At 39.4% G+C, this 13,915-nt stretch overlaps 1 protein-coding gene across 7 annotated transcripts in view; it reads left to right on the top strand.

Annotated features, from left to right (window-relative positions):
* LOC123510827 (CBL-interacting serine/threonine-protein kinase 19-like) overlaps positions 1-13,915 on the top strand; it is a 41,851-nt gene that overhangs the window by 18,033 nt on the left and 9,903 nt on the right. For 3 of the 7 annotated variants that reach the window (XM_045266252.1, XM_045266251.1, XM_045266250.1), the window contains exons 2-8: positions 347-633; positions 1,970-2,103; positions 2,659-2,782; positions 3,425-3,526; positions 4,108-4,231; positions 6,368-6,475; positions 7,649-7,807. In XM_045266252.1, the coding sequence (XP_045122187.1) occupies positions 481-633; positions 1,970-2,103; positions 2,659-2,782; positions 3,425-3,526; positions 4,108-4,231; positions 6,368-6,475; positions 7,649-7,807 (904 nt within the window). In that variant the 5' untranslated portion in view covers positions 347-480. The remainder of the gene's footprint in view (positions 1-346; positions 634-1,969; positions 2,104-2,658; positions 2,783-3,424; positions 3,527-4,107; positions 4,232-6,367; positions 6,476-7,648; positions 7,808-13,915) is intronic. The other 4 variants (XM_045266254.1, XM_045266253.1, XM_045266255.1 and 1 more) reach the window with 4 other exon arrangements.

Raw genomic sequence — 13,915 nt, 5'->3', positions numbered from 1 at the left:
TAACAGGGCATATTTTAATGTAGAATAATAAACTTTAGTGATAGAATAAGTTAAATAAAGGTAGCATTAATATTTTAGGCTGGTGGCGCTGCTCTGCCTGACAGCTGAGGATGTTAAATAACCTTTCAATAAATAACATACATTTTATTTAGTGCAGAAAAATACAGTTGAATGATAAAATAAGATACATAAAGTGAACATTAATATTTTAGGCTGGTGGCGCTACTCTATCTAACAGTCTATGGTATAAAACAAAGTTTCAACAAATAACAAGCTAATTTTTTAGTGCATAATAATACAGTTAAGTGACAAAATAAGGTAAATAAAGGTAACATTAATGTTTTAGGCCGGTGGGAGTGCCCTGCCTGACTGCCGAGGATGTAAACAAATCGAACGCAAATCGAAGATGGAGAAGAATTTAGAAGGCGCCGCCACCTTATGAAGGGAAGCCTTGACCCACTCCACTGACATAAGGATGACATGTGTGAGTGGAGGAGGCGGTGCAGGCGGTCCAGGAGGGAGGCTGCGGGTGTGCTGATGGGCGGCGTGCTGGCCAAGAGGCAGGGCGGCGGCCAGGGCGGGCGGGCGGGCCAGCGCGGCCTCCCCCTCCGCCACAGACAGAGCCTCTCAGAAGTACGTGTGTTTCACTGTTTGATCTGCTGCAGTCTCTGACGAGACAGCCAGACGTTACCCTACGGAACGAGCTCAGAGCTCATTATTTCCGATCTTCGGATAGGCCTGAGACCAGGCACACACCGTGTGTGTGTGTGTGTTTTGTTGGTCACGCTGGTCATGACTCGCGCTGTTATGCTCTCTCTCTCTCTCTCTCTCTCTCTCTCTCTCTCTCTCTCTCTCTCTCTCTCTCTCTCTCTTGAAATATTTGTCCTTCAGAACTTTGCCTATACTACATGTAAGGAAGCCACTACCAGCACCTTTATATTACTACTACAACAACAACAACTACCACTACTACGTACTCTATACTATAAGTTCAGGATGACACTAAGGTGAAGTCTCCAATAGGTACACTAAACACCATTGAAAAATTCCCCTTCTTATTACCTAGTGTTTTCTTCCCACAAACTTCAGAATCGTGTCATGCCTTGTCTCATGTTTTGCAGAAATGGTTGTAGTTTGTTGGGGCAGAGAGTGTTTGTAAATATTGTCATTCATTGGTGAGAAAATAGACTTAAAATCAGTGGGTACTATTTTTCAGCACTATCTTAACCCCTTCAGTGCATACGCATTTCTATATTCATTTTGTTATTTGGTGATTTTATGCAGCTTCCGAAACTTGTGTGGTGATTGAAATAGTGAAGACTGTGGCCATTAATCTTTGGACCTCCATGACCCTTCCTAATGTCAATAAAATGGTGTAATTCTACACAAAACTCAAGGTAGAAATGTGTCCCATTTCTGAAGGGGTTAAAATAGTGAAGACTGTGGCCATTAATCTTCTGAGCCCCATAGACTCTTCTTGATATTAATAAAGTGGTCTGATTGTACATAAAACTTGAGGTAAACATGTCTCAGTACTGAAGAGGTTAAAATAGTAAAGACTGTGGCCATTAATCTTTTGACCTCCATAGACCCTTCCTAATGTCAATAAAATGGTCTAATTCTGCACAAAACTCAAAGTAAACATGTGTCTCTGTACTGAATGGGATGAAATAGTGAAGATTGTAGTCATTAATCTTCTGACCTCCATAGACCCTTCCCAATTTCAATAAAATGGTCTAATCATGCACAAAACTCTAAGTAAACATGCATCTCAATACTGAAGGAGTGAAGCTTAAAAATGTGACCAAATTTGAATGCCCAAGTGTTGTGATATCGTATAGAGAAGATTTTAAACACCAAATGTGTACCTAATGGACTGATGCATAGCTGTTGGACACTTTACCCTGCACACTTAACTTAAGAAAGAATGAGATGACTAAGACCACCTCTGCGTTGTCTCCCTTCACAGTTCAGCCTGGTGCACATCGCAACCAACCTCACCCATCGCTTCTCTGTCCTAAGTGGCCTTTCTGTCATCTCCTTCGTGTCGGCGCCGGTCAGCGAGGCAAACCGACGACCTTGGACCAGAGTCTCCAGGAAAAGGTCAGGATTGGGGTGTTTTTACTAATAATGATCTTTTTCTTGCTCCTTATAACACATTTCCTCTTGTTATTTCTCTTCATGGTATAGTGTTCATGATTGTGAGGAGTGGAGCTTATCCTTACTAATAACACCTTTCTTTTACCTCTCGGTCATTTTACTCATTTCTTCCTGCTCCTTATAACACATTGAACCAGGGAAGATGTCTCAGTGTGATGAGTACTTAAGGAAACATGTGCCAAATAGCTGTCAAAGGCTTAAATGAAGTCAGGTCATAGGAAAGTGGAAATACAGAAGCAAGCATTAAGTTCTAGAGTTTAGCAGAGATCATAACACACAAGTTGGAAATACAGAAGCAGAGATGGAGTTTTACAGTATGCCAGAGATCATAACACACAAGATGAAAATACAGAAGCAGAGATGGAGTTTTACAGTGTGACACAGATCATAACACACAAGTTGGAAATACAGGAGCAGGCAGGGAGTTCCAGAGTTTACTAGAGATCATAACACATTCTCTCTTCCTGGTCCTAACTCTGGCACTGTTGGTTGCGGCAGGTGGCACCAATCGACGCTGGAGAATGAGTACGCCCATAGCAAAACAGTGTGGCCTGTGGCGCAGACCGAGGCTCTCTTCCTGCCAGAGTTTCCTGTTGGTATAGAAGAAAAGTTAAAGCTTATTGTGAGTATATTAGGGCAAGCAAAGTGTATCGGTGACATTCTGAAGTTTATTTTGTCGTTACTTTGTGGTCAGTTTTGTCAAGGGTACAGTTTTGAGTTTCCTGTTGGTATAGAGAAGTTAAGTTAAGATGGGATAACTTTATTGCCACATTGAAACAGAGTACGTGAATTTTTTTAGTCAGTGAGCTCATACTGTGCTAAAATACCAGGGCTAAAAATATACTAGGACTAAAAAAAATACGTATCAAAAAGAGACTGAATTAAAACACAGCAAGTTAATCCCTTCAGTACTGGGATGCATTTTTACCTTGAGGCTTGTGTAGGATTAGACCATTTTATAGACATTTGGAAGGGTCTATGGAGGACAGAAGATTAATGGCCACAGTCTTCACTATTTTAATCCCTCCCATGAGTTTCTGAAGCTGTACAAAATTGCCAAATAGTAAGCAGAATGAATATGGAAAAGTGTCATGGTACTGAAAGGGTTAATTCTATATATCATCCCCATCCATAAACTTGTCTAATCTTTTAAAACTCTCAATTGACTCAGTACTAACAACATGATTGATAAGAGCAATATTTATAGCAGGTTAGAGTTGTTGAGAAGTGTACAGTAGTGAGTGTTTTGGTTGTGTGGTTGCAGTTCTTAGGGGAGATCAGCCGAGGAGCGTTTGGCCAAGTGTTCCATGTGAAGTGTTCCATCTCCAACAAGGAATATGCCATGAAGGTGCTCTCAAAGTCACAGGTCAGCCTCTCATAATAACCCTACCTCCACTTTTTTTTCTTTTCTCTCTTTTTTTTTTTTTATATATATATATGATATGGGCTTTTCATGGGAATATACAGGATAAAGGAGATGTTTTGTGTACCTCTTACCTGAAACCCTTGTCAGTATTTGCTCTATATAAACCCTGGTAACTCAGCATTCTTACATGTAAATCTGTGTTGCAATTAGCTAAATCTTCCCTTGTCAATTTTACCCTATACAAATCTGGTAACTGCATTCTTCCTGAAAATATCCCTTGCAGTTAATTAAACCTTCCCTTGTCGGTATTTGCACAAAAACCTAGTAAATTTGAGTCATCCTTACCTGTAAAATTCTTGTAATTAGCCTAACCTTCCCTTGTCAATATTTACAGAAAAACCTGATAAATTTGTGTTCTTACTTGGAAATCTGTGTTGCAATTAGTCAAACCTTCCTTTGTGTCAATATTTACCCTACACAAACCTGCTAACTTTACATTCTTACCTGTAAAAACCTGTTAACTTTACATTCTTACCTGTAAACCTGTGTTGCAGTAAACCTAACCTTCCCTTGTGTTGCAGGTGTGTAGCTTGGATGCAGTGGGTCAGGTGAAGCAAGAGGTGATGATCCAGCACGTGTGTAGTCACCACCCGTTCATCACGCCTCTCGTTCACTTCTGGCAGACTCGCAAGCTTCTCCTAGTCAGTAAGTAGTGGTGAGCTGGGCTGTGCTGTTGTGGTGTGGGCTTTTCTATCCATTGCCTTGTGGGACGTCATAGAAACACTGGTATTTAATTGAAGGCAGAGAGGAATTGTTTGCTCTATCTGTTCAAGAGGAGGAAAAATTGAGAAGTGGAAAGTTGTGGGATCATGTTATTGTGATGTAGGCCTTTCTGTGTGTCTTTTCTTGTGGGACGTCATGGAAACGCTGGTATTTAATTGAAGGCAGGGTTGTTTTTCTCTTCCATCCATTAAAAAGGAGGAAAAATTGAGAGGCAAAGGAAAGTTGTGGGTGGTGTAAATGTAACTGGCTCTCCTGTGTGTCTTCTTGTGCGACATCTTAAAAACACGGGTATTTAATTAAAGGCAAGGGTGTTTTGTCTATTTGTGCCTTGTGTTGGCCTCCTCTGTCCATCAAAAAATGGAAAAATAGATAGGCAAAGGAAAGTCATGGGTGGTATAAATGTGACAGACTTCCCTATATATTATTTTAATGGAGTATCATGGAAACACTGATATTTAATTGAAGACAGGGCTATATTTCTCTTCCATTCATTAAAAAGGGAAAAACAGAGAGATAGGAAAGTTATGGGTGGTGTAAATGTGACAGACTTTCCTAAATATCCTAGAAACACTTGTATTTATCTAACCTCACCTAACCAAGACAGGGTTGTAGAAGGAAATTTTAGAATATGAGGTTTAGTTAAAATGTTCGCTTTAATACGTCATTTTACACATGAACGGTAAGTGAAGGCCAGCATTGTGTCTCACTAAGCACAGGTAGAGGAGTTGTCTGTCTTCCCTACTACCTCCTGTTTTTTTTCCTTTCTCCCTTTTCTTCCTTCCCTCCTGTCTTTAGTCATTTTTTATTCTTATTTCATTTATTTCATCTTCTCTCATTTTATTTTTACCAGTATTGTGTTACCGTCTTTATCCCTTCTCTCTCTTTTTTTCCTTCGCTCCATCTTCAGTCACTTTCTCTCCATATTTCCTTTCTTTCTTATTTCATTTTCTCTCCTTTTCTTACCAGTATTGTCTCTCCTAGCACAGTTCAAGTAGTCTTTTTTTTTTCTTCCTACCTTCTTTTTTTTTCCTTTCTTCCTTTTCTTCCTTCCCTCCTGTCTTCAATCACTTTTTTCCATATTTCTTTTCTTTCTTATTTCATCTTTTCTCCTTTTTTAAGCAGTATTGTGTCACCTTCTTTCCTCCTACCTTTCATTTCTCCTCTTTCCTTTTCCTCCTTTCCTCTTGTCTTCAACCATTTTCTCTCCATACTTTCTTTCTTTATCTTATCTTTTTCCTTTTCTTCCTTCCTTCTATCTTCAATCACTTTCTCTTCATTCTTACTTTATTTTATCCTTTTCTCCTTCTCTTTATCTGACATTTCTTCAATTACTTTCCATACTTCCTTTCTTTATCATATCTTCTTTTTCTTAACCTAACATTTCTTTTATTAAATTAGGTGAGGTTGTCTTCCTCATTAAGCTTGGTGAATTAAGCTTTTGTTCCATTCACAGTATGTAGCAACTTGTGATTCCTAACAGCTTCTTGTAGGTTGATCCTGAACACTCACAAGACCAGAGAGTGTATATATTGATGGTGTCACAGTGGAGCAGGTGCTGGTGTCACTCTGCCCCAAGCTGCATTCTATAATACTGCTGGTAACACTGTATTTCCTGCCCATAAACTTATCTATTATTGCTAAATTCCTTGACTTTTTCTTACTTTTCATTGATGCTAAATTAGGAGGCAGTGTTTAAGAGTGATAAGAACAGCATTGGTAATCCTTCTAATCACCTCTGTGGCCTTTGGGAATGTGTTGAGAGGCAATGTTTAACCCCTTCAGTACTGGGACGCATTTTTACCATGAATTTTTAGTATGATTTAACGATTTTATTGACGTTAGAAGGGTCTATGGATGTCAGAAGATTAATGGACACTGTCTTCACTATTTTCATTCCCACATAAGTTTTTAAAGCTGTATAAAAATTACCAAATAGTAAGCAGAAGGAATATGAAAATGTGACATGGTACTGAAGGGGTTAAGAGTACAGCTTTAAGTAGCATTAGTGCGTAGTGTAGTGAGTGTGTGCCCTCACCGTTGTGTCTCCGTCTGTGTCAGTGACAGAGTTTGTGGGCTACGGGGAACTGCAGCAGCTGTGGAGGTCTCTGGGTCGCCTGCCTGAGAACCTCGTCAAGATATACCTTGCACAAATAGCACTTGCACTTGGTAAGATTGGTGTTGTTGTTGTTGTTGCCTCTTGTCTTAGTCTTGTGTGTTGGTGTCAGACGTTAGTGTGTGTAGGAAGGAAGGTCAGAGTTCTCACAGTGACTGCCTTGTGTACTGTACATAGGCCTGCTCCAGTCTTGCACCTTCACTCATGCTTTTTTCCCTCTTTTTTTTTGTTTTGTTCTGTGTGTGTGTGTGTGTGTGTGTGTGTGTGTGTGTGTGTGAATCTAGTAACCATGTATCTTTCCTTACATGTCTATTCAGTTTTCCTTGCTAAATTTTTCTCCTTTATTAATGTCATTACTTTGTTTTGGGAAAGGTTTGTGTGTGTGTGTGTGTGTGTGTGTGTGTGTGTGTGTGTGTGTGTGTGTGTGTGTGTGTGTGTGTGTGAGCTATGATTTACATATAGTGTTACATTACATCTCATCTAACAGTAAACACTTCACCTATTCACCATTGGTTAACACATGTCTTTAATCTATCACAGAACTTACAGTAAGCTAACTCTACTGATCTGTAAAGGAACTGGCAACTAAATGAGCCTTTATAAATTTTTGTTGCCCTTGGCCAGTTTCCCCTCTTACATAAAAAAAAAAAAAAAAAGAAAAATGAGTGTTCGCTATGGTCCTGCCTGCACACCACATCAAGGCTCCTATGAATGCATGTAACCTTCCTATTCTTCTTACATTACCTGTGCATTACATTCATTCACCAATACAACAGCTACATTGCCCCTCTACTAATACCAAACCAGCAAAACTGAATGAGGAAAAAGAACATGAATATCAAGGCTCCTATGAATGTAGATAAGCTTCCTATTCTTCTTACATTACCTGTGCATTACATTCATTCACCAATACAACAGCTACACTCACCCTCAACTAATATTGAACCAACAAAATAAAAAGATTAAAAAAGAAAATGAATATCTAGGCTCTTATGAATGTATGTAACCTTCCTATTCTTACATGACCTGTACATTACACTCATTCACACATATAACAGCTACAGAGGAGGACTGGTAAAGGGCAACAAAAATATAAAGAAAACAGGCCTACTCGATCATCAGTCTCCCAGCAGAGCCCATGAAATTAGCCAAAAGACAGGAAGAAATGTCTTGAACCCCTCTATTAATGCTAAGGAGAGGAATTCACACCTGATTCACTTCACCAGATTTCCTTCACAACGCCGGCATAATTTATCGCGACCTGAAGATGGAAAACATTCTCCTTGACGCTGATGGCCACATTAAGGTCATCGACTTTGGCCTGGCGAAGTGGCTCAGCTATGGAGGTCGCACGTCAACCATATGTGGCACCCTGCAGTTCATGGGTGAGTCGTGTGTCTGTGTGTCTGCCTCATCCTGATCTTCTTTTCATGTTCTCTTGTCCTTCCATCTTCTTCCGTCAACAGCACCAGGTCTTCTTTGTCTATCTTTTCAATATCACTTACTATCTTATACATTGTTATTAGGACCCCGCGTTCTCTTCTATCTTGTAAGGTTGGCAATCCCATTTCCTTCAGTCGTTTTTCATATGTGAGGTTCTTTAATTCTGGCACCATCTTTGTAGCAATCTTCTGTATCCTTTCCTATTTTCTTATATCCGTTTTAGAGCTCAGAGACCATACCATTGCTGCATATTCCAGCCTTGGGTGTATCATGCTTGTGATGATTTTTTTCATCATATCTTTATCCATGTAATGAAATGCCACTCTTATATTAGTCAACATCTTATATGATAGTCCAAATATCTTGCTTGTGTGTTTATCAGGGCTCAGATTTTCTTGTATGATCACTCCAAGATCTTTTTCCTCCTTTAGTCTTCATTATTTGCTCCTCTCCCATCAAATAGTTCCATACTGGTCTTCTCTTACTCTTTCCTAGTTCCATTATGTGGCATTTCTTGGCATTAAACTCCAATTTCCACTTCTTGCTCCATTCATAGATCTTGTTTAAATCTTCCTGCAACAGCAGACAGTCCTCTCTGGTTTTGATAACTCTTAGCAACTTTGCATCATCAGCGAATAAATTTATATAACTGTTTATCCCAATGTGAATGTCGTTTACATAAACTTGAAACATAATGGGGCTAACACTGACCCTTGTGGCACTCCGCTAGTTACTTTACTCCAAGATGAGTATGTATCTCTGATCACAGTTCTCATTTCCCTATCCTTCAAATAATCTCTTGTCCATTCGAGCAAGGTTCCACGCAGTCCTCCTATGTTCTCTAGTTTCCAAAGAAGTCTTCCATGGGACTTTATCAAAAGCCTTTTTAATGTCCAGGTATACTGTGTCTACCCATCCATCTCTGTTTTCAAGTCCTGCAATAACTCTCGAGTAGAAGCTTAATAAGTTTGATACACATGACCGCCCTGTCCTGAACCCAAATTGTCTGTTCAATATGACTTGCTCCTCTTCTAGAAATTTAACCCATTTTTCTTTGATAATTATTTCATGTACATAACTTCCTACAACACTTGTAAATGACACTGGTCTGTAGTTTAGTGGTTCAGTTGCTTTTCCTCCTTTAAATATCGGTATTGTTGGCTCTCTTCCACTCAAGCAGAACTTCCCTTCATTTATTGAACTTTTAATTATTTCCCAAATTGGATCCAGTAATTGTTCTTTACATTCTTTTAACACCCAGCCTGATACACCATCTGGCCCCATTGCTTTTCTGATTTCCAACTTATCCAGTAATCTTCCAATATCCTCTTTGTGCACTGCAATCTTCTGTAATCCTTGGCAATCCAATGCCCTATTAGGTTCTGTGAAATCATCTTCTGCAGTGAATACGGTTTTGAAGCTCTCATTCATTATTTCACACATTTCCTTCTCTGTTTGGTATGTCTTCCCTTTGATTATTTTTTTAATTGTTTCATTATTCTTTGTTTTGCTGTTTATACACTTATAGAAAAGTTTGGGTTCATCTTTGCTGTTATCCACTACATCCTTCTCAAACTTTCTTTCTTCCTCTCTCCTTACTCTAATGTATTCATTTCTAGTATCTTTGTACTGCCTTCTGTTATAGTCATTTCCCTGCTTTAAGAGTTTCTTCCATGCTTTATCCTTTGCCTTTTTTGCTTGTAAGCATCTAGCATTGTACCAAGCATGTATTTTTTCTGAACTTTATAAACAGGAACAAACTTTTTTACTCCTTCATTGTATTTCTGTAAGAATGTCATATTTCTCTTGTACAGTCTTCCTGCACATAATATTACTCCACTCAATATCAGCAAAATAACTCCTTAATTTTTCAAAATCTGCTCTTGCATAATTTAATCTCTCTCCTTTATAGTCCTCTCTGTAACTTATCTCATCTTCCTCCTGCATTTGCATCTCTAATGTCACATGATCACTTTTCCCCATTGGACCAAGGTATTGTATGATTGAAGGGGACTCTGGTTTCTTTGTGAAAACTAGGTCAAGCAACAATGGTTCTTCTTCCCCCCTGTACCTTGTTGACTCCTCCACTTTCTCACTCCACTGCCCAGCATTATCCATTACTTCCATTTCTTTCCAGTTTATTTTTTTACAGTTAAAGTCTCCAACTAAGAGTATTTTATCTCTTCTTATCATGTTATCTAGGCACTTTATCACCTCCCTTTGCATATCTTTATGCTCTTCTGATCCCCATGTATTAGTCTTTGGTGGAACATATGTAACTATAATTTTTCTTTTCTTCAAATCTTCTGTTCTGATTGTTACTCCCATTCCACTTTGTCCTCACCATGGTGCACATCCTCCACACATATATTATCACGAACCATCATTAGCACTCCTCCTCCCCCTTTATCCTTCCTGTCCCTCCTCCAGGCATTATATTGATCCTCTTTAAAGTTGACATGGATCTCTTTTTTCAGTTTTGTTTCAACGATGCACATTACATCTGGCTTTTTCTCTTTGAAATAATCCTGAACTTCCAATATGCTTGATAACAAACCATCTATGTTAGTATAAGTCACTCTTAATTTATTGTCTCCTCCATGATCTCCTCTTTTTTCCTTAGGTACCACTTCTTTAGTCTCATATCCAGAACCCTCCAGTAAAAATTCTTCTTCTCTATCTCTGTCCTTTTCTCGTTTTTTTCCTTAGCTTCACTTCTTAGCACTTTCTCCTTTTCCCTTTCCTCTAAGTTCATATCTCTTTTTATCCATATTTCCTTGTGATTGACATCATCGGCCAGCTTCCCTTTTCTAGCTATAATTTCCTCTACAGCCACTTGAGATCTCATTTTCACCTTCATTGGTCTCCTATCCCCTTCACTGTACCTTCCCAGCCTGATCACTTCCTCCACCTCCTGGTCAAATTCTTGTGTGCTGTCTTGTACTCGTTTGATAACAGTTATGGCCATTTCCCTTTCTTCACGTTCTGTGTGTGTGTGTGTGTGTGTGTGTGAATATTAATCTTAGCCCCTTCACTGTCTTATACACCAATTTAATACTAAAAGCATTGAGTCAGTTTATGTGTGAGTTGTGTGTGTTTTTATCTAGTTGTACAGTACTTGACAAGGAAGTACGAACGGGACCACCATCATATTTATCACGAGAGACAATAGTCCAGATCATAACTTTACTTAAAGCTTGCCACCAAAGAAAGGAAATAATAGAGCTGGTTGGAGTTGGCATGACGTCTGTGTGCAAGTGGGTTGCCATTTTTAAGAAGGAAGGTGGCTGTGACACACCGGCTTACAAACCAAGGAAAAAGTACCCCAAAAAGACATCCCATCATGCTACTAATGTTATCAAGAGACAGTTGGAGCATAATCCACGTGTTACTGCCAGAAAAATAAAAGAAAGTAACCTGGGACTCTTTGGGGAGGTTAGTGTACGAACTGTTAGCTGCCGCATACACGACCTCGGGTACACAAGCCATCACCCAGTGAAGAAGCCTCTTTTCACCCTTAACCAGAGGTGCCGTAGGGTTGAGTTTTGCAAGAAATATCTTCAGTGGGATGCTGACAAGTGGCTGGATGTTCTCTGGACCGATGAGTCCACCTTTACTGTGACTGGCAATAGCAACCCTCTTGACCCCTGGTACTTTCAGCAAACAGTGAAATACCCTGAATCTCTCATGGTATGGGGAAGTTTTTGTGGAAGGGGACTTGGGAGCCTTGTTGTACTACCAAAAAATGTAAAAGTGAACCAATATGTTTATTATGAACTCTTAAATGACCAGCTGGAGGATTCTTTTTAATAGTTCAGGTGCTACCATCTTTCAGCAAGATCACGCCCCAGCCCACACTGCTCGTAGTGTTACTCAGTGGTTTAAAGACTGTCATATACCTTACATAACAGATTGGCCAGGCAATAGTCCTGATATTAATGCAATTGAAAACCTGTGGAACCACATTAAACGAGATCTGCAGGGTAAAGATACCAGCTCTGTGCCCAAGCTCGAGGCAGCCATTTGCCAATCCTGGGCTAGTATAACCCCTGCACAGCTTACCAAGTATGCCACTTCCATTCCAAAACCATCTTCATGAGATCATCACACATAAAGGCCACCCATCAAAGTGTTAGATGTAAGGAGTGAGCTTTTGTTCATTGATTTATGACTCCTTCATCTCCTCATCACTCATTCTCGCTAACTGTTCGTACTTCCTTGTCGAGCACTGTATGTTACAGGGTTTGAGTGGGGCTCATAGTGACCTGTCTCCATATCTACATTTATCCAACTTTTCCTTGTATTTGTGCCCACTCCTGTTACAATCTCTTCACTTATACATGTGTGAGAATATTAATCTTAGCCCCTTCACTGTCATATCCACCAGATGAATACAAAAAGCAGTGAATGGAGTCTTTCTAAGCATTTACAAGCAAGGGAAAAAAGGAATAGATTTTTGTGTCTAGCTTGTACAGTGTTTGGAGACTGTGGTGGTGGAACTGGAAATCATGTCTTGACTCTTACCTGTCTGTGTGTGTGTGTGTGTGTGTGTGTGTGTGTGTGTGTGTGTGTGTGTGTGTGTGTGTGTGTGTCTATGTGTGTGTTTTGGCAGGGAAATACTGACTTTTTTATGCAAGAGGGGAAGCCAGCCAAGGGCAACAAGAAATAAACAAAATAGGCCCACTTAATTGCCAGCTCCTGTAGAAATAAATAGTTAGCCAAAAATCTGGGACAAATACTTTGAATATCTTATACCTGTGTGTGTGTGTGTATTTACCTAGTTGTATGTTACATAGTGACCTGTCTCCATATCTATATTTATCTAACTTCTTCTTAAATTTGCGCACACTTTCTGGTGTTACAATCTCTTCACTTGATCCATTCCAGATGTCTACTGTCCTGTGTGAACTGAAATTCTTGATATTCCTATGACACTGACTTTTCATGATTTTCTTGGAATGTCCTCTTGTTTGTCTTCCTCCCTGCTCCATCAGTGTTACCAGGTCTTGTCTATCTATCTTCTCCATACAGTTTACTAACTTATACATCGTTATCAAGTCTCCTCTTTCCCATCTATCCTTCAAAGTTGGTAGCTCCATCTCCTTCAGTCTTTCTTCATAGGGAAGATCTTTTATTTCAGGGACCATCTTTGTAGCAGCCCTTTGTATCCTTTCTAGTTTCTTGATATCTTTCTGCCTATATGGCGACCATAACACTGCTGCATATTCTAGTCTAGGTCTTATCATAGTGGTTAATATCTTTTTCATCATACTTTTATCCATGTAATTGAATGCTACCCTGATGTTCATTAGTGTCTTGTATGTGGAAGCAAATAATCCATTTATATGTTTCTGGAGTGAGGGTGTCTTGTATAATCACTCCCAGGTCTCTCTCTTCTCTTCTTTTCATTATAATCTCTTCTCCCATTTTATATTCCCATGTAGGTCTTTATTACTCTTACCCATTTCCATTACATGGCATTTCTTAGTATTAAATTCTAATTTCCACTTCTGGCTTCATCTCCAGATCTTATCAATATCTTTATGTAATTCCATACAATCATTTTGTTTTTTTTATAACTTGCAAAAGCTTGGCATCATCTGCAAACAAATTTATGTAGCTACTCAAATCCTCTTGTATATTGTTGACATATACAGGCAACCCCCGCTTGATGAAGGTTCATACAATGAAATTTCACTACAACGAATGTTTCCTTTTACTACCATCTGCTTGTTTAACGAACACCAAACTCGCTTTAACGAAATTTTATCCAGGTAATTTTTTCCAAGTTTGAAAGCCCCGCCATATTACGCAAGCTGACAGTCTTTTGAATACACCAGCACCTCTCATGGACAAACGCATACCACTCACTCCCTTACCCTTCCCTGCTCTCAGCTCAAAACAATAACAGTGTCCAGCACCAGCTCGTCTTCCCTCATTCAACAAGCCACCAAAATGCCCTGCAATGTCCCCTAGCGTTGCTAAGAAGACCAGAAAGTCTCTTACTCTCAAAGTGAAGCTGGATATTATTCACAGACATGAGAGAGGCT

The sequence above is a fragment of the Portunus trituberculatus genome, chromosome 30, assembly GCF_017591435.1.
Source record: "Portunus trituberculatus isolate SZX2019 chromosome 30, ASM1759143v1, whole genome shotgun sequence".
NCBI classification, from domain to species: domain Eukaryota; kingdom Metazoa; phylum Arthropoda; class Malacostraca; order Decapoda; family Portunidae; genus Portunus; species Portunus trituberculatus.
Note: the sequence above shows the minus strand (reverse complement) of the source record. Positions and strands in the feature narration are given on the sequence as shown.